Source organism: Dasypus novemcinctus, chromosome 16, assembly GCF_030445035.2.
Source record: "Dasypus novemcinctus isolate mDasNov1 chromosome 16, mDasNov1.1.hap2, whole genome shotgun sequence".
In the NCBI taxonomy this organism is placed as follows: Eukaryota; Metazoa; Chordata; class Mammalia; order Cingulata; family Dasypodidae; genus Dasypus; species Dasypus novemcinctus.
This window is the reverse complement of record NC_080688.1, coordinates 49,037,981-49,059,994: the sequence shown is the minus strand read 5'-3', so window position 1 is coordinate 49,059,994 and position 22,014 is coordinate 49,037,981. Positions and strand designations below refer to the sequence as shown.

General features: G+C 33.9%; 1 protein-coding gene across 1 annotated transcript in view; it reads left to right on the top strand.

Moving 5' to 3' along the window:
- The window catches only part of CCDC178 (coiled-coil domain containing 178), a 530,711-nt gene that overhangs the window by 9,617 nt on the left and 499,080 nt on the right, over positions 1-22,014 (top strand). Inside the window, exon 3 of the mRNA XM_004479016.3 lies at positions 16,114-16,195. Coding sequence (XP_004479073.2) covers positions 16,129-16,195 — 67 coding nt within the window. The 5' untranslated portion in view covers positions 16,114-16,128. The remainder of the gene's footprint in view (positions 1-16,113; positions 16,196-22,014) is intronic.

Genomic DNA, 22,014 nt, shown 5'->3' with positions numbered 1-22,014 from the left:
AAAACAGTTTATGACTATAACAAAGAATATGAGGGTATGCAAATAACCAGTTGTGAAATATTGCAGTATGACCATTTTTTCTATGCAAAACCATGTTCCTATATTCAAAAACAAAATTAAATTATAGAAATCATTATGTTCATAATTGAGAATGCCTGTAATTCAGATATGCCAAGAAAAATGTGAAAATGCTCTCTCTACAGCAAGCTTTCTTAGATTTCAACAAAGAATTTCCCAACATGCAAATGATTCATTTTCCTTACTCCACTACTGTGTTGTTAAAAGTGTAACCACTTGTATTTCTTTTCTGTAGACTTGATTCTTTTGGTTTTGAGAACAGTAAATCATCCTTTTTGAGTTGTTTCCATTATCATTTAAAAACTACTGATCATTACTTTGCTTAAGTAAAATAGTTTACTTAGAATAGGTTAGAAGAGGTTTTCTATTAGAATAGGTTAAACTATGCTATGTAAAATTTCCAAACCACAGTGGTGTAACAAAAACATAGGTCTATTTTTTTTATGATGTCACAGGAATGCAGATAAAGCAGCTTTCCTTGTTGGGTCTTCTAGAAGTGCTTGTTCAGGGGTCCAGTTACTAGCAGTGTAACCATCTGGAACATATGTCCTCCAAGGCTCCACGGAAATGAAGAAAGGGCTGGCGGCCCAAATGGAATATTTTTACCTTTAGAGCTTACTCCACATTCCTTTGGGCAGAAGTCCAGTTACGTGGACCTTCAAGGTAGTTTTTCGGCATTTCGACCAGTTACATTGTTAACAAATGTAGTTTTCCTGCCTGGAGGATGAGGAAATGATGTGATGAACATAGCATTGTTCCTGCCACAATTCCAAAATATATTTCAGAATAGTTAGAATATAGAAGAATGTTTGATGAAAAGTACTCCATTGTGCATTTAATGTATATTGCTAACGATCTATTATACAGTGATACAAATAATGTGTCTAAGAATGAATAAGACTTCATAACAGGTTTGTTATTTCTTGGTTTTGAAGCTACCAGAAACCTGCTTTCACTTTATTCAATCCAAGCTAGCATTTTAAAATTTAGGAATAAAACGAAGACTGATCTTTTTGGCAGATGATTCTTTGTGGGTGCAGATATATCTGAAATGATTAAAATGAGTTCAATTTATGAACTAGTCTTATCTTTCATAGTTGTACTCCAAAATTTCTCTTAAGTATCTGATTATATATATATGTTGAAAAATACAAAGTTTCCTTTTAAAGTGGAAGAGAAAATTTTAAGGTGCTTGGATGGTAAATCAATCATATGTTTAAACTTACTTTTGTTAAACTTAACTTTTGTTTAAACTTACTTTTGTTAAACTTACTTTTGTTAACAACTAGGTTTGTTGATTCTCTTGGTTGTAAATTTTCTATATTCTCTTATTTTAATGATTAGTGAAAATAAGTAATTTGTATCATGGTTACCTGAATAAAAAGGATTTCTAGGTAAAAGGGTTTTAAAAAATATATATTTCCATTTCATTAAAGATGATTCCCTGAATTCTCAAATAGGAATGTATACTATTTATATTATATATTCTTTCCCTGGTAGGATTCTGGTAACATTAATCCATTAACAGCTTAGCTATGTTGTGGTCTTTTGTGCCATTCTTTTCCAGTTTGCATGTCTCTACTATCTTTTGCTGTGTGACAACTTAATTCTTCTACTAACCTCCTGTATTTTAAATTCTTCAAAAAAAGTTTCATCCTGTTATTGATTACTGAAGACTGAACACTTTTGCTATATTGCAGTGTATGTGCACGCGCATGTGTTGTGTTCGCGGTGTGTGTATATGGATTGCTAAGTCTAGGTTCTTTGTTCATTTTTAATACTCGAGTGTCTCACTTTTTTCTTACCATTTTTCTAACTATTTGTATATTAAGCCAGAAACTTTTTGTTTTCCACATTTTAATCTCTCTGATTTTAATATGTTTTGTAGCTGAGTGGCTTTACATTTTTATGGAGTTTTATCTTCTTTTCATGTGTTTGTGTTATGTTCAAAGAGACCTTTTTCGTTTTATTATGTAAACAGTTTCCTCTAGTGGTTTTTCTTTTAAAATTTGGGCTTTTAATATATTTGCTTTTGAGACTAATGCTATAGTCTCAAGCATATCCTCAGTTTTGTAATCACTCCTCTTAATTCTGATCCAACTATGTAAAAATTGATTGGGAAATATTGCAATTTATTCCCATTTTAAAGAATTACTACACACAAGAGAACATTAGTGTGCCCTGAAATGCCTTTTCTTTCTTTTGTTTTACCCTAGGAACACTGGCTATAATACTTCACTGACCTCTCTTTGATCAAGAAAATGATAGCATAGTGATAGACTCCAGGGATGAATCCTGCTCTGCTCTGATCTTATATGGGATCCTGGCTAGTTCCTTAACCTTTCAGAGCTTCAGGGTCTCCTTTACAAGAGCTGGACAATGATGCTACCTACTTCATAGGTTTCTGTGAAGAGTAAATGAATACATGTATTTAGCTGTCATTTTTGTTTTTCTTGGGTCAAGGCTCCTTTAGACATTTCATGAATTATTATTTGTCTCCAAATGAATTGAAAGTTCATGGAGGGCAGGGGGTTATGCCTCATATTTTTCTTATATTCACTAAAATAGATGGCAGAAACAGAAGTGCTCAATAAATGCTTATTGAGATTCAAAAAAGATAAATCAAAGGCATTTTTTCAGGAGCAAGAGCTATCTGATATTTTCTGAGTGTTCCATAACAATTATGAAACATCAAGTATATAAAGATTTGTATTTACATTTTTACATAAACTTGTTACTGAGTATGAAGTATTTAAATATTTTACATTTTGTTAGCAAATGTAGATGTGTCTCAGTATACTCACTGTAAAATTGTTCGGTGTGATTTAGAGGTAAAACAATTTAATACATGGTATTGACCTATGAAATAATTTAGCATCATGAAAGTTGATTTCAGTTCTTGCCATTCTTTAAGTCTCAATTAATTACCAGAATTCAGACAAATTCTGAATACAGTCTGAGATATCTTTTTAAATAAATGTGTAAAAATGGACACTTCCAACTGAATTGATTTATGTAAGAAAAGTGATGCTTAATCTTTCCAAAGATGTGCTTGGAGTTTAGTAAAACCATGACATGTAATAATTAATGCTTCTTAACATTTATCTGTTGGATGTAATACAGGTGTAATATAAAGTCAACAGAACTTCATCAAAGAAAGAAGAGATTAGGAATCACAAGAACAGTGTTTAAAGATTTATAAAAGAAATTATTATAGATGTGTATAGGAAAGATGCTGCAAAATACTTTCTTTTCATGTTTTCTTCGTATATTCCAATATCTTCAGCATTGTCATGAAACAATCTTATCTATTGCAAAATAATAATAAGTATTATAAAAGAGATATTCCTTGTAAAAGAAACTGTCATGGTAGGACTTATTCTTATCCTCATAAATAGAAAATTTTATTATGAATTTTCCAAAACAAGGTTTTAAAACTTGGGAACTTGGGTTGAAATGAAAGTCATTATTTGTTAACTACATGTTTAATATGTTTAGCTATATTGTTTGTGCTTTATTTAACATACTTTTTTCTTCGTTATTTCTAGAAATAACTAAAAATGGTTCTTAGCCAAGAATCATAGTGACTTGATTTTGAAAATGATCAGAATAATGATCATTATATATATGAATATTTTCTATGTTTAAGGCAAAGTTATGCTACAGATCTTGGTCTTTAAATGTCTTTATTAATATACATAAATACAAATCATTTTACTTTGTTTTATAAATAATAACTTAAAAACTTTGATTTTCAAAATCGCATTTCATTAATATTTTTCCCATTGTACACAATCAAAAAATTTTATTCCTTTTAGGGTGAAGAAAAATATATTAGATTATTAAAAAACAAAAACAAAACCTAAAAATTAATTTTTTTTTTTGCTGGACTTTGAGTATATAACAAATAAAACAAAGTCCTTGGCCTCTCAAATCTCATAATTCATTGGGAAAAATACACATCTACATAATTAGTTGAGACCATATGTTAAGTGCAATATACTGATATGAAAGTATAGGAAGGAGTAGTGAAATTTGATTTGGAGAGAGAAGGAGTAAAAGGAGAGTTTATATTAGAGATTTGTAGAAAGGTAAGTAGAGACTATGCCAGGAAATGCCAGGATGTAAGTGTATGGCTTGTTTTGGTGGCGGGTGTGCCTGGAATATAAAATATGCAGTAAAGAGGTAGCAGGAATATATTAAGTAATATTTTTATTGCTTCATGTTTACCAAGAATATATAATTCAATTGGTGAATATCTTGATGGTATGGATTATGTTTTATTCATCTTTGTGCCATAAAAATGTAGCCCAATGACATAAACAAGATGCAAGCTAAAAGTGAATGAGTTAAATAAAGTTAATGAGTGAATTAATGAATAAATGGATGAAATGCAATGAATCAAACATTATAGAACATTAAAATGGGAGTGGCCTTAAGAAGTCATTGAGTCCTGAATCTTACACATTTCACAGTTTCTATATCAAACTTAATAATGATCTTGTAGATTCTCCATAATCACTTAAAGGTATATAATGCTTGCTATCTCATGGTGTAGCTTTGTTTACTTTTGTAAAATTGTAACATTCCTGCATGCTAACCAAAATATTCTTCTTCTTAGTGTAGAGTCACCCCCTATTAGGCTGCCTGCCATTTTTGCAATAGAGTATCTAGGAGAAAATCCTTAGACTTACTTCTCTACCCTGTCCCCAGCCTCATACCCCTAACATTATTGTGGGAGCAGGCTTGCTAGTAGACAGAGACTTTGCCACTGGCCATGATTGTGGCCAGGGTTAGCGTGGCCACAGGTTAGTACAAAATAGTAACTTGACCTAGCACAATTGATTGGGTTAAGCGTTGGCACTTAACCCGCATTAGGTTAGTTAGTACCCTCCCAGGGATAATTGGAATCAAATTTGAGAGAGAAGCACCAGTTTTTGGATGTCTGAAACTGTATAATTTAAAACTCAAGTGCTATCAGCAGCTGTTTTTCTGAAACATCGGAAATGTTAGACTGAGAATTGTAAAAGAAAAAACTGAAATGAGTATGAAAAGAGAATTTGAAGCCAGAAGCAGAGGAAATATGATGGCATTTGAGTCCCTGTATTCCTGCTTTTATAATGGAAGACTGGCTGACATTTCCCCTTAATTAACCAGTATCCTTTTATAAATACCCTTCTTTTGGGCTGTATTTTCTTTTATGTTTTGCTTTTGGTTTTTGCTTAAGCTGAGATTCTCTCATCTGCAACTACAGGGAAACCAATATAATTGGCAATCTGGTTTAGACCTTTTAGGTTATTAGTCTCAGTAGTGGTCAGTCATTCTCTGCTTTAGTCAAAATCCAACTCTCTGATTACTGACCTTGGCTGGGATTTTGACTCTGATTCCTGTTTACTGCCTTGCTTGATGGTTTGAGTTTGTATTTTGTGCTCTTAATTGGATATATTTAACCCGGTGTAGGGGTTTAGAAGCTATATAGATAGAATATTTGATGTAATTTTTGCTTGATCCATGACTTTGAATGGGTTTAAAATCTTAACTGTATTATGGAATAGAAAGTTAGAAGTATTTTCTGAATATTCCAAGGATTTGTGGAGTTTTTTCTGTTGTCAGGTCATTTTTATCATCTTTTGCATTAGGAATGTAGACTTCTAACTATGTTTATGCACATGTAGGTTAAGACAAAGTAAATCAACTAAATTATGGATTTAAAAAGGTAATAGTAAACAAAAAATATGATTGTCATTATTATTGGAAGAGTATTAGAACGTTTGCACTGGTTGCTGGGAGGAAAGTATAAGGGAATCAGATACTGAAATAATTTAAGATAGACTGGCATTGCTTAATACATTGATGAGAATAGGAAAGAACAGGAAGGTAGTACCTTAATTTCATAGCCCTTAAAAGTAACGTTGGTAAAACATGATAAAATTATATGGAGAAGGCTCTGGGTATTCCTCACAGCTAAGAAACTAGTTTTTTTCTTCCTTTTTTGGACTCCCTCTTGAGTTGGCTCTAGAAGTCTTGTGAAACTTGGAATCTCTACGAGCAACTTAGCTAACCAATTAAGCCTCTAGTTAGTTATGTTTGACTCCATACAAACAAAAACAAAAAACCCTGTCCTAAACCCACCTATATAAATCAGACCCTCATCCAATTAATAGGTTTCAAGCTAATTTCCTTGTCATGTATTTAAATACCACTTGCTATCCCTAGAAGTTCAAAGCTTATTCTGTTTTCTCAAGTTAACAGGGTTCATTGCTGCAGCAAAAGTTTTAGTGTCCTGAATAAAATGCTCTAATATGCAAACTAAACTCTTGTGATTTCTCATTTGACAAAAGAAGCATCATCTTACAAAGCTAAAATACATAAATACAGACAATTAGATTTCAGAAGAGTAGTAGGTACTTGTCATCGACTTTATTTTTTTTTATATTTAACAATACAAATCTACATTTATTAAAATAGTGTGATACTGGCATAAAGGTAAACATCTAAAATAATGGAAGAGAATTGATACTTCAGAAATAAACCTATTTCTATATATATATAGAGAGAGTCAATTTCTTTTTTATTATGAGCATTCTTTATTGATTTTTTGAAGATACATAGATCACAAAAAATATTACATTAAAAAATATAAGAGGTTCCCACATATCCCACCCCCCACCCCCCACTCCTCACATATCAACAACCTCCATCATTGCGGCACATCCGTTGCATTTGGTGAATACATCTTGGATCATTGCTGCAAAACATGGATTATAGTTTTGCATTTTAGTTTATACTCTCCCCCACTCCATTCACTGGGTTATGGCAGGATATCTAATGTCCAGCATCTGTCCCTGCAATATCATTTAGGACAACTCCGAGTCCCGAAAATGCCCCCACATCACATCTCTTCTTACCTCTCTCTGCCCTCAGCAACTACCATGGTCACTTTCTCCACACCAATGCTACAATTTCTTCCATTACTAGTCACAATAGTTCTATAGTAGAATACCAGTAAGTCCACTCTAATCCATATTTTATTCCTCCATCCTGCAAACCCTGGGATGGTTATGTCCACTCCACCTCTATGTCAAAAGGGGTCTTAGATCCCACATGGTTGATGGATGCAATTCTCCTACTTGGAGTTGTAGGCACTCTTGTTTCCCTGTTGTGGTGGTTGACCATCTTCACCTCTCTGTTAGGTGACCTAACAGGGTAAGTCCAGCGAACTGGAGAGTAGGAGTTGCAACTCTGCTGAGGCTCAGGGCCCAGCTGGCACATGGGCAGTCCAGAGATTCAAGTCTCCTGGGTATGCACCAACACCAGTGCCAACCACAGTTTCAGTAAAAGAGACAGAAGAGGAATGTATAGAGAGGTCACATATGAGTCCAACTCCATCACACTCAGGAACACAAATTCCAAAGTGGGACCCGCTGACAAGTCACTGAGCTCCAGAGCAACTGCCATGATCGTAGAACTTGTGTGTCTCCATAGCCCTCAGGAGCACCAGTACCTGGGGTTGTATCTACTTTGGCTGTCTCTGGGATCCTGCTGAGATGTGCATAAGTGCAACCCCTCTGGTGACCTCCCAACTCTTTTTTGAAGTCTTTTAGCCATATAAACTCATTTGTCTTTTCCATTTCCCTCTTTCATTCAAGGTCTTTTTCTAGTTGCATCATCAGCTGATAATTGGTAGTAATCCCTCAGTGCCAGGAAGGCTCATCCCTGGGAGTCATGTCCCATGCTGCGGAGAAGGTATTGCATTTACCTGCTGAGTTTGGCTTAGAGAGTGGCCATATTTGAGCAAAATGGTGGCTCTCAGGAGGTAACTCTTAGGCACCCTGCAGCTCTAGGCCTAGTTCAAATTTCAGGCACACAGCCTCATAAGTATAGTTACCAGTATCAAGGGCTCATCATTGACCCATCCTTCTTCACTAGTCTTTGCTCTTGCACTTGGGGGATTGTTGCTGTCCCATTGGGGAATGTGACAGAGCTCCCCTGGCTGGGAACTCAGCCCTCCCTCAGTTGTCGTTTGTAACTGTAACTACTATGAAAATACCCAACAACTATCCGAACATTTTTGTATACTCTATATACATGCCCTGGAGAACTCCCTCCTAACCATGCATCCCCCATCAATAACACCCCACGCCAACATTCCTCCCCTGCCATCGTTGAACCCGTCTGTGGTCCAAAACTTTCAAAAATGAAGCCTGTTATATTGCCAAATTCAATTAATAGGAAAATGAAATAGTAGTGCTAGGTTTTAAGATTAGAAATAGAATACATATGAATATAGAAAAACTAAAATAAAGTAAAAATTAATTAGGGTAATAAAAAATGAAAAATTTCATAAAACTTTGCTTTTGACATTTTGCCTTTCATGACTGTAATAGGTGTTGCCCTGTATGTATGGTGGCAAGACAGTTTCTTTCATTTCTTTCTCAGTGTCTACATCCTTTTTTTTTCTTCTAATTTTTAATTTTCAAAATTCTTCAAAAAAGTTTTAGATCACAGAAAAAGTCACATATACAATATAGGGGACTCCCATATATCCAACACCAAACCTTATTCTCTTTCTCCAGCAATGATCTTTTTACATGTTCAAGTTATATTTGCTGCAGCTGATGTACAGATATTGATACACAGCTATCAAACATGGTTCCATTTTGGTTTACATTATGGTTTTTATTTTATACTGCACAGTTTTCTAAATTTTTAGTTACGTTATGATTTACATTTTAGCTTTTAGACTTTTATACATTTTTGGTGAAATTTAATATGTCCTAAATACATCATTGCTCGATCTTGTGGAACACTTCCATAGCCCCCCAGTTACCCTGCTTCCATCTATTCTATTCCTCTCTCCTCCTCCCCTCAGGGCCCACAGTGACAACCAAGCTTCATTTCTTAAAGGTCCAGATTCACAGATACTTGCAACAATGCTGAGGGCTTGACATACTAGACTGTCCTCCCCCATTGGGAGCCACTGATTCTCTTTAGAGACACAATTCCCTCTATTTGAGAACGTCAGGCCTCCCCAGGATGTGGGTACACGTTCCCACTCATTGTATAATGATATAACACAATGAAATAACACAGTATAACAAGATGAGCACTCCCACTCCCTAGAAGCCGGCCCCTGTGCCAGATGCTCCCCCACCCCCCCTTAAGCACCTTAAACAGGTAATCCTTCCTTATTATATTTTCTAAAGAGTTATCTCAACATTATTGTTTCAACCACATACCTGACAATCTCCCATGTTCAACTGTTCCTCCAATCCTTCCCCCAATTCCTTCAGCCATCTGACCCATCCTCCCAAATCTAGGCCCCTTCAAGCCTGCAAAGCCCCATTCAATTGTATCCCTATGCCCCCATCTTATCTCTACCTTGTACATAAACTTATCTCCACTTTATCATAGATTTCACCCATATAGGCATCAGCTCACAACCTGCCTCTTCCCCCTCAATTTCTTGTAAGCCTGTCATCCAGTCTCTATCTGTCTAAGACAGTTTGGTTTGCTTATTTCATAATCAGAGAGGTCATGTAGTATCTGTCCGTCAATGCCTGGCTTGCTTCAGTCAACATAAGGTCCTCAAGTTTCATCCATGTTATACCATGTGTTTGTACTGTGTTCCTTCTTATAGCTGAGTAGTATTCCATTGTATGAATATACCACATTTTGTTGATTCATCTTTTGATGGGCATTTGGGTTGATTCCAACTTTTGGTAATAATGAATAGTGCTGCTATGAACATTGGTATACATATATCAGTTTGTGTCCTTGTTTTCAGTTCTTCTGGGTATATACCCAGCAGTGGAATTGCTGGGTCATATGGCAAATCTATAGCTATTTTTTTGAGAAACCACCAAACTATCCTCCAGAATGCCTTTATCCTTCTGCATTCCCTCCAGCAGTGGATGAGTGTTCCCAATCCTCTACATCCTCTCCAACACTTGTAGTTGTCTGTTTTTTTTTGACAGCTGCCAGTCTTATGGGAGTAAGATGGTATTCATTGTAGTTTTGATTTGCATTTCCCTAATAGCTTGTGATTTCGAGCATCTTTTCATGTGATTTTTAGCCATTTATATTTCTTCTTTGAAGAAATGTGTTCAAATCTCTTGCCCATTTTTTAAATGGGTTGTCTTTTTATTTTTGAGATATAGGAGTTCTTTATGTTTGCAGGATATTAGTCTCCTATCAGATATATGCTTACCAAATAATTTCTCCCATTGGGTAGGCTCTCTTTTCACTTTCTTAAACTCCTTTGAGGTGCAAAAGGCTTTAATTTTGAGGAAGTCCCATTTATCTATTTGTTCTTTTGCTGCTCATGCTTGGGGTGTGAAGTTCATGAAGCCATTTCCTATTACAAGTTCCTGTAAATGCTTCCCTTCCTTGTTTTCCAAGGTCTTTATAGTCTTGGCTCTTATATTTAGTTCTTTGATCCATCTTGAGTTGATTTTCATATAAGGTGTGAGATGGTAATCCTCTTTCATTCTTTTACATATGGATATCCAATTTTCCAAGCACTGACTGTTGAAGAGGCCATTTTCTCCCAGTTGAGTGGTCTTGGTGGCCTTGTTGAATATCAGATGACTGTATATGTGAGGATCTATATCAGAACTCTCAATTCGGTTCCATTGGTCAGTTTTGTCAATCCTTGTGCCAATACCATTCCGTTTTCACAACTGTAGCTTTGTAGTCTGTTTTGAAGTCAGGTAGTATGATTCCTCCAATTTCATTTTTCTTTTTCAGTATGTCTTTGGCTATTCAGGGCCTCTTTCCTTTCCAAATAAATTTCATAGTTAGTTTTTCTAGTTCATTAAAAAATCTGTTGATTTTTTGGGATTGCATTGAATCTGTGGATTAGTTTGGGTAGGATAGACATCTTATCATCATTGACTTTAAGGCTTTAATTTTTGTGAATGATGGGAGAGAAATTCTGAGCTGTCTAATTCTACTGACTTTTGAAATTTGTGGATTTGGGCAATGAATAACCCAACTGGTTTATTTTCATGTGTGGCCTTTTTCAGATATTTGTGCTATGACCCCTTTCAATCTTTACAAGAAGCAGTATTTTGTCCTGAAACAAATAGGTACTTAGGATCACTTAGGACTTAAGTAGTTACGTATGTTTGATTCCCATCTTTCCTACTCCTAGGAGTGTGTTCTTGGGTCGGTTATTTAATTTTTCTGAGCCATAGTTCTTCTATAAAGTGGACATGACAAATACCACATTGCAGGATTACTGTGATAATTATAATTAATAAAGTAAAATTATTTGGTTCAGAGTAGATACTCAAGAAATGGTATCTGTAGTGTATAATTATTTTTAATGCATTTATTTCCTTGTTGTAACTTCTCTTGCTCAGGTTAATTGATGTACCTATATTCTACCATTGCCTTTGAATATTTGAAACAGAATAAAATCAAACTTGACCTTAAATATTAAAAATAAATGTAAAAATAATTATAGAGGAAAAAAATGATCATCTTAATAGATCTAGAAAAAACTTTTGCTAAAGTTCAAAACGATCATGATTAAAAAGTAAATTCCTAGGAAACATTTGACTAGAAGGAAAGACAATTAACTATTAAAAAAATTTAACAAAAATGTAAAGCAAATGGCCTATTAATAGTGGCATGTTAAAAAATATTTCCTAAAAAGAAAAAAATTAGGCAAGGATGTCCCTTATTGATGTAGCTATTAATTCTTGTATAGTAAGTTCTAGCCAGTGTCATAATATAAGAAGTATAAACAACATATATAAGGCTTGGATAGAAAATTATCATTATTCACAGATGATGGCATTTATTGTTTACATGGAAAACTCCAAGACCAACATAAAATTGTTAGAGCTAATATGTTTAGTATTTAAAAAATATGTTTCTGTGTGTCTACAAAAATGGCTTATAAAATGAAAAAACGTGAATAAGCACTACCAGTACAAAGGTAACGCATAATAAGTCTTAGCAAAATATGAACAAAAAGTTATAAAATATTATTGGAAATAAATAAATGGAAAGAGAGGTATTATGTTTGTGAATAGAAAAATAGATATTAAAACATTGGTATTTTTCAAACTTGTCTGTAAATATATTATTCTAATAAAAATCACAATAGACTATCTTTTGGACTTAATATGTTGATCCTAAAAATTAAAGGAAGCTGGATAGAACGGCTGAGTAGTTAAGAAAAATTTGCAGCAGAAAAACATGATAGGAAAATTTACCCTACTAAATATTATCTCAGCAATAGGCCAATAAATCAGTAAAACAGAACAGAATAACATATAGAAATTTCATATGTTGCTTGAGATGGCAATAAAAATCCTTAGTAAAAAGATCAAAAATTCAATATATTACAAAAGAAAAATTGATTATGTATATGAAGAAATTAAAATTTATTCCCTACTTCAAACCTTACAAAAATTAGTTTCACTTGATATAAAGCTATAAATGTTAAAAAGGAAAAAAAGCTTCTTCATTTTCAGGTATTAATGAATTCAATGAAGGAAAGGATTTCTTAAGAAAATTGCATAATATAAAGAAAAACATATATATGTTTATGCCCATTACAATTTTTGTCCAAATAAAAACTCATGGAATAAATTGGGAAAAGAACTTTTTAAGGTATATAAGTAACAGAAGACTGTATCTAGAAAAGTTAAAGATGAAAAAGTCCCATAACTCAGTGTGCATTATGCACAAAGAAAAATGTACAAGTATCTTTATAGCCACCTTGATTACCAGAGGGAAAATATTTGAAAACAACTGAAATGTCCATCAATAGGAAAATAGTATAATAGTGCAATGGGATTCTCCAGCAGTGAAAAAGAACGCAACACAGCTACATGTAACAACATGGATTAATCTCGAAAACATACTATGTAGGAAAAGATGTAAAATGATTTGCAGTGTATAATCATATAAAGTTTTAAAACTTTAAATCAGTACCAACAACAGCATATTGTTTGGGGATATGTATATAATAAAAATATACTTAAAGTCATGGAAGTTAAATTTTTGAGGGTTGTAAACTCCTAATGAGGGAGGAAGGGAAATGTGATGACAGAGTGATACTTTGGAATTTCAATTTTATCATTAATGATTTATTTTTTAGGCTAGGTTGTTGGATTAAAGGCTATTTTTATATTACTATGTCTACAAAATTTCACACTAATAATATATAAAACAAATGATTACAAATAAGATTTTGAGAGAAAATGGCTAAAATGAAAATGCCTTCTGTCTAAAATGACAGCAGTTGCTATTATTTTAACAATAAGGGAGCAGACATATTTGAAGATGATGATTATTTGCTGAGATGCCAGTCCAAGAATTGTGGAACTAAAGGACTTCTATTCAAATGGGACACAGGTAAAAATTCTAATAAAAAAACTTGATAACAGAACCCATGTCAGAAAACTTGGATAGTTGGAGGCAAAGGGGTAAGTCCTAGGCCAAACCTGTAGGAGTATAAACAGATTGCCTTTATTCATATATTTATTCATTCACCCATACTTTCATTTTCAATACAACTTTATTGATACTCTCTAAAGTGCCAGGCTTTGTTCTAGATCTGTGAGATCCAATATGGTAGACATTAGCCATATATGTCTACTTAAGTTAAAATTAATTAAAATGAAATAAAATTTTTAAAAAATCAATTCCTCAGTTGTACTAGCTACATTTTAAGTGTTCGTCAGTCATAGGTGGCTAATTATTTTGGAAAGCACACATAACAGCATTTTCATCCCTATAGAAAGTTCTATGGGATGGTGCTGTTGTAGATGCTAGAACTACAGCAGTGAGCAGCACAGGCAAACAATCATACTCATGTATTTTATATTCTAATAGAAAAAAGAGAAAATAAAATAAATGATCATAAAAGTGTAATATAATGTTTATAATCAGACATAAGAAAACAGAGTAGAGTAAGTAGATAGAGAAGGAGGATAAGATGATCAGGCAGTGAGTTTGGAAGTGACTTTGATAGGATATCATAACAGTGGAAAGAAAGGCATTTCAATGTATTGTGATGGGATTGAAAAGAAGGGAATGAGTGACTTCACAAATGCCAAGAGAAAAGATTGTTTTAAGAAAAGAGACAAAAGGGAATTCTAGTAATATCAGAATTCTAAAATGGTAATTGGAACTAATAAGTAGAGAGAATGGTGTTAGAAGCACCTTAGCACATGTAGAGAGATCAGCAGAGGGATATACCTGCATTGCTACAGTGGGAAGAAGCAAGGAAGGGAACATATGTGTTTGGTCGGTGGACTTGGTCATTGTCAATTAGAATAATTTAAATCTGCTTCCTTTTATTTCCTCTTTGAAGCAGGAGGTGACATTTTTCAGAGTAAGTGTTCAAGTTGGGAACCGAGAATTTAAGAATATAAAAGATGATTTGAAACGATGCGTAAAGTTTTTTAGCCTGAAATGAACACTTTTTTCTACCTTCCATTCCATTTTTATGACTCTTTATTCCTTCTCATAACCCCATTTCTAGAACCACAATGTCAGTTCCTTGTTCTCTGGCTCAGTGGAACTCATTCCAGCTTTGAAAACCTTGCCCAAGGCGATCATCTTGTCTGTACTGCTCTCACCCTCTTCTGGTACCCTTCTCTTCTACTTAATGAAGCAGCCAGTTTCTGTCCTACCTTTTCAGAAATCTTTTTCTGTCAGTGATGTAATCATAAATTTTTACTACTACCTCTCAAAACAAAAATTAAAAATGCCCTGATCTGTGGTGTTTGCTGATTCCTGCGATGTAATGTGAACACCCTCACCATGGCCAATTTCAAGGTACCAAGATGATGTCAACTGACTTGCAAAATTCATGAAAATTTAACAATTGGCTCTGTCAAGAACTGTGAAGCATCTGCGATTTTAATTAAGTAACTTGTTAACAAGTTAACTTGCCACAGTGATGTTAATAGTTTGAGGTTTCCAGTCTAGAGAAATGAGGCCCAGGATGATAGAATGCTTTGCATGCACGTCAGCTGAAATGTTATAGACTTGTTGATGTTGTTAATTTACACTTTTGCATTAGGACTGACTGCAGAAGTAATAATTATTTACCATTCTTGATTGTGTAGTCCTTTGAAAATATATTTATTTATAAGTTTTAATTATTTATACATGTGCTGGATGGTTGTAGCCAATCATATATGCTCTTTGTTAAAAATTAGAGCAATATAGAAGGAAAAGTTGAAGATTTAATCAAGCATATCCATCTTCCCAGTCCAATTTGTTTTAAAAGTAATTATTGTTAAAAATATGGTATCCTTTCTTCCAGAAAATTTTTCTGTGCATTCACTTGTGTGTGCATATGTGTATATATATTTAATATGAGGCAGTGTTATCCATATTCTAGTGAAATTTGTTTTCTTTTCTACTTAGCAAAATATCTTGAAAACTTCCACCTCCCCAAAAAGTAGATGTATTTTTTTCCAATTTTAAACTCTGCATAATATTCCATAGTAAATTTATTTAACAATGCATTTAATTATTTTCTTCTTGGTAGATATTTAAGTTGATAATTGTTGAAACTGGTTGATGGATACATGGAGTATCAATACAATTTTCTCTCTTCCTTTGTATATATTTCTCCTTATTTAAAACAGGAACTGAGGGAAAATACAGAATACATGATAGCAAGTTTAAACTTTTATCATATTATGAAAACACTGGATGTTCTAGAATTCCACAGGGCTTTGAGCCCACAACCATGTTACCTAGTGGTTAGACCATGCATGTGCTTAAGTCACTAGCACAGCAGGAGATCTAGAATCCCTTTTCAGTAAAGATTTTTATGTTTAATATTCCTAAATAGCATCATAGTAGTCCTCAAAGGAAAAAGAGTATCTTGTTAGATTTCTTATATTTTATAGTTTAGTATTTATTTTTGTACATTTATATTTTATAATGTTAAAAACCCATCCTGACAATATCAGTTCTTTAACTGACAATTTTTAGTGAAATTAAATAAAAATTAATTTTGTTTCAAGATATTTAAGTATATTTTTTTCTAATTAGGTTTGAAAACACTACATGATGACCATGCCTGAAAATAAGATAATTCCTTCTTGTCCCACTGGAGATGATCAACCCAAGAAAGGTAAGGTTATTCTTAAGTGATTTTCTTTGAAACTAGGATATAGGTAAAAGCAATCCAAATCACTCACAGAATAAAGAGAGCTACAAATACAGTAGTAGTCTTTCCTAGGATCAGGGGTCATAAAACCAGAACATACTGGGAAGGTGAGGTAAGTGACAGAAGCAACTCAGTTTTAGGAAATTCAACCCATATCCAGTTCCTTTTACGATGACAGAACTATAGTATAGGCAGTAGAATAGGTGGGTATTCTAACAATGGAATGCTGGAGTCAGCTTTTACTGGCTCATGAGGGTGTAGTACACATCTCTTCTCAACTCTGCTTCCTCGGTAACTTGAAAATGACCATGACGGTAGTATTTACTAACACCTGACAGCTGGTTATTAAAATCTTACCGGTATACATTGAACATAAAAATTTAAAATAAAAATGAGAAATACTTACATTGTTCTATTTTAAAAATTGTATTAGATTTTATTGTATTACTTTGCTGCATTATTTGCTCCTACGTCCTGACATATTTTATTCTACATCAAGTTGGTAATATCATGTCTTTGCATGACATGGGCCAAATCTGGGGAACAGCATTTTTAAACAACCCAGTGTGGACTTTGTGTTCCAATAAAAAACAGACTTTGTTATATCAGTCAAAGGGAAATCTCCAATTCAGCTCTGAATGTCTTGAAACAACTATTAGTCTTTTTAATTAACATTAAAACCAATATGAAAAAATTTGATGTTCCCTTCATGTGTGTAAAAGTGAGTTATGCACACAAGTGATTTGATTATCCTGTATCTCACAGAATTGTCTTTTTGGGGTAATTACTTTAAATTAATAATATGGTCCATTTTTTTTTTTTTTTTTACCAGTTCCAGGCTTTCTATTTATCCTTTTACTCACTTTTGGAAAATTATATATTTTTTCCTTTAGAAATATGTTCATTTGGTAAAATTTTGAATGTATTGGTACAACGTTGTTAATAATATCCTTTGTTTTTTATATTTCTTCAAATCCACTTGTTTCTCCTTTTAAAATAAAAAAGTAGCATTTTATTTTTTTCTCTCTTCTTGTCAGAAATGTTCATTTATTTTAACCTTTTCAAAGTGGTAATTTTGGATTTTTTGATTCTTCCAAAGATTTTTATTTTGCTTTTTAAAATTAATTTTCGTTGTTATTTTCTTCCTTCTCTTACTTTTTTTTTCTCTCTCAACTCCTCTCCGCCCCCCCTTGCAGCTTGCTTGCTTCTGTTCTCTGTGTCCATTCACTGTGTGTTCTTTCTGTTTGTATTTATTTATTTATTTATTTATTTAATTTTATCCCTCCCCCCCTTGCAGCTTGCTTGTTGTCTACTCTCTGTGTCCATTCTGTGTTTTTGTTTTTTTTTTACTTGTCTCCTTTTTTTGTTGTTGTTGTTGCATCACCTTGTTGAGTCAGCTCTCCACAGCGCTTGTGGGCCAGGTGGCACTCCATGGCACTTGTGGGCTGGGCGGCACTCCGCGGCACTTGCCGGCCGATGGCTCTCCGCTTCGTGCAGGCAAGCCTGCCTTCTCAAGGAGGCCCTGGAACACGAACCCAGGGAGTCCCATATGGTAGGTGGGAGCCCAACTGATTGAGCCACAGCAGCTTCCCCCTTCTCCTCCTTTTACTTCATTGGGTCTGTTTCCCCCCATATTCTTAATTTGAATGCTTATATCACAAATTTTCAGTCTTTTTTCTTTTCTAATATAATTATTTAAAACTATAAATTTCCCTGGCTGTACCACTGCGATAACATAAATGATTTCATTGTCAGATCACACTCATAGAAATTAGAGCTCTTACCCAGTATCTTCCTTTGATAACAATGTTAAGGAAACGTAATTGCCAAGTACAGGTGAGGTAGGAAGAGATCTGGGAACATCAAGGCAGCTCTCCAGGTCCTGTATTGCCTCATTGGATGTGCTCTGGCTAAGATGTCTCTAAGCCTGATATGCAGCCACAATACTTATGCAGAAGCACTCCCTTTTAGTCATGGAATATCTTCATTCTTTATTAAGATAGATATAGAATTAGCATAATGTTTTTCAGAGAGCCAAGTTCCATAAATATAGATTCCAGGTTTGTTAATAACAGCTCTACACAACAGGGACATCCTGCCAAAAGTTTTCAATACATAACTCTTCAACTAAAAATGCCATATAGTATATTTTCTAGGATATCTGTTATTAGCATAATTTCAGGGAGGTAATACCTCGACATCTGTTTCCTTTCTTTGAGGACTCCTTTTCACTCCCCAAGAGAGAGTATGGATGGTAGACCTGTTATGATCTTTTAGATTTAATTTGATTTTGCTTTGTTCTTTGATCTGTGCATTATTTAAAGATGTGAATTATTTTGGTTCGGCATTTAGTATATTTATAAGCTCTATCTCATGGGTTATGTGCTTAATGTCTTCTATATATCTTTTCTAATTTTTATCCTCTTGTTATTTCTTGGATTGAGGAAAATATGCTAAATTTACCTATTATTAATATGTTTCTCTTTTTCTTCTTTCATCTCCTCAAAGTTTGCCCTGTGTTATTGGGTGCATAAATATTAATAACAGTAATATCTATACTTATATAATAGTCTTTAATATTATGGAATATTGAAATAATTTTTCTCCTTTAATACTTTGTGATCTCAGGTCTATGCTGTCAGATATCAAAATCATGATGATTGCTTTATTTTATACTCATTTGCCTCGTATATATTTTGCTATCACTTTAATTTAAACTTTCTGAATAAGTGTTTTTTTAGATATTTCTCTTGCTTACAGCATAGTGTTAGATTTCACTTTGTAAGCCAGTGTAAAAATATACTATAGTGATTTTAATGTATTTACAATTATGCATATACACCAATATGATCTCATTTCCATCATTTTTATTTTTATATACATATGCATATACATGAGGGTTATTTGCTTCCCTGTTCAATATTTAAGGTTTGTTGTTATATTGTTATATATTACATACTGATACCTTAATCCTTTCTTTGTTAGATACTGTTTATTTGATCTATACCAAATAAGCTAGGAAACTTTTCTTCCCTTTTCATTCCATTTCCCTAACATCTCATTTAAAGTAATATCCTATTATTCTCAGTCTATTCTTATAAGATGCACTTGTACTTTACATACACTTGCCCCATTTCCTGCCTGCCATCATATTTTGTCACCCTTCTTTTAAAATAAAATTTTATTAAAGTATATCATACATACATGTTCATACATAAAATAAGTGTAGGGGAGCAGATATAGCTTAAGCAGTTCCCAGTGTCTCCTAAAAACAAAAAACCTAAAATAAACAACAAACAGGTGAAAGAAAAACAACTCAGGGGTGACGGTGTGCCTCAGTGGTAGAACACCAGCTTCCAACATACAAGGTCCCAGGTTTAATTCTGGGCCACGATACCTCAAAGGAAAAATTGTTTAGTAAAAGTTGTGAAGCTACAAAACAAACATACATATCATCACACAGGGCTCCCATACATCACCCAATCACCACCACCCTGCATTGTCTTAAAACATTTGTTACAATCTGTGAAACGCCATCGCCCAAATATTACTCCTAACTATAGCCCGTATCTTACATTTGGTATATTTTCTCCCAACACAACCAGTATTAAACCCCTGTTTTAGTATTAAATATTTGTTATCATTCAAGAGAGAACGTTTTCATATTTGTCCTGTTAAACACAGTCCTCCTTCGACCACTGGATTCCCTGTGTTATAGTCCCAGGCTTTGTACAGTCCACTCAGAGTGTACACTCAGTGAATCTCATTTTCTTCAGAGTTATTCTTTCCTCACCTCAATCACTTTTAGAATATCTCCATTACTCCAAAAGAAAAAATCCCATACCCTATTTTACCCCCCTATTGTTGTTCCTTTGAATTGATATATCTTCTGTGGCATTGCTGCAAAAATATTACAATATTTTTATTAACTATAGTCCATAAGTTACATTAGCTGTAATTTTCCCATGTGTCACCATATTTTTTAACACTTTGTAAAAAAGAACTTTCTTGTATTTATGCTATTAACCACAATCTTCATCCACCACCAAACATTATGCTTTGTCCCTAGATTAATCTCTTGCTTCCTTTCAATTGACATTTATATCCAAAGACTACCCCATTCAACCACAATCACATTTATAAATCATGAGTGTTAATTATATTCACTATAATGTGTTACCATCAACTCTGTTCATTTTCATACTTTTATAATAAACCTTATTAAAAATTCTACATACATTAAGCATCAGCTCCTATTCTCACTCCACATTCTGTCACCTAGTATCGTATCCTATGCTCTATCTAGATTTACATCTGTGAATTTACTCATCTATTTAGTTCATATTAGTGATACCATATAATATTTGTCATTTTGCATCTGGCTTATTTCACTCAATGTAACGTCCTCAGTGTTCATCCATTTTGTCATATGCATCCCAAGTTCATTTCTTCTTACAGCTGAATAGTATTCATTGTGTGTATATGCCACATTTTGTTTATTTATCAGTTCATGGAAATTTGGGCTGTTTCTATATTTTAACAATTGTGAATAATGCTGCTGTGAACATTGGTCTCTGCAAATGTCAGTTTGTGTCCTTGCTTTCAGTTCTTCTGAATGTATTCCTAGTAATGAGATTGCTGGATCACAAGGTATTTCTATATTCAGATTCTTGAGGTATTGCCAAACTTTCTTCTACAGAGGTTGCACCATTTCTACATTCCCACCAACTGTGAAGGAGTGTTCCTATTCCTCCACATCCTCTCCAGCACTTGTAGTTTGTTTTCTTTATATGTATGTATAACTATCATTCTATAAGGTGTGTAATGGTATCTCAAAGTAATTTTTATCTGCATTTCCCTAATAGCTAGTGATGTTGAACATTTTTTCATGCACTTTTTGGCCATTTCTATTTCCTCTTAGGAAAATGTCTATTTTAATTGGGTTGCTTGTCTTTTTATCATTGAGTTGTAAGTTCTCTTTATATAACATGAGTATCAAACCCTTATTGAATATGAGGTTTCCAAATATCTTCTCCCATTGAGTAGGCTTCCTTCTTACTTTCTCGACAAAGCCTTTTTTTGGATAGGTAGACAGAGAGTGATTTTATTTTTATTTTTTATTTTTTTGTCTTTATTTTTTTAATGTTACATTAAAAAAAATATGAAGTCCCCATATACCCCTCATCCCACCCACCCCACTCCTCCCATAACAACAACCTCCTCCATCATCATGGGACATTCACTGCACTTGGTGAATACATCTCTGAGCACTGCTGCACCACATGGTCAATGGTCCACATTATAGTTAACACTCTCCCCCAGTCCACCCAGTGGGCCGTGGGAGGGCATACAATGTCCAGTAACTGTCCCTGCAGTACCACTCAGGACAATTCCAAGAACTGAAAATGCCCCCACATCACATCTCTTCTTTTTTGAAGAACAAGTGTTTAATTATGAGGCAGTCCCATTTATCTCTTTTTTCTTTCATTGCTTGTGCTTTGGGTATAAGATTTTTAAGCAAATACCACCTACCACAAGATCTTGAAGATCTTTATGGTGGTGGCTTTTATATTTAGGTCTTTGATCCATTTTGAGTTAATTTCTGTATAAGGTGTGAGATAGGGATCCTCTTTCTTTCTTTCTTTTGGATATGGCTATCCAGTTCTCCCAGCACAATTTTTTGAAAAGACTCTTCTGGCCTTATTGGGTGTGCTTGATAGCCTTGTCAAAAATCATTTGACTGAAGATGTGAGGGTCTATTTCTGAGTTCTCAATTTGGTTCC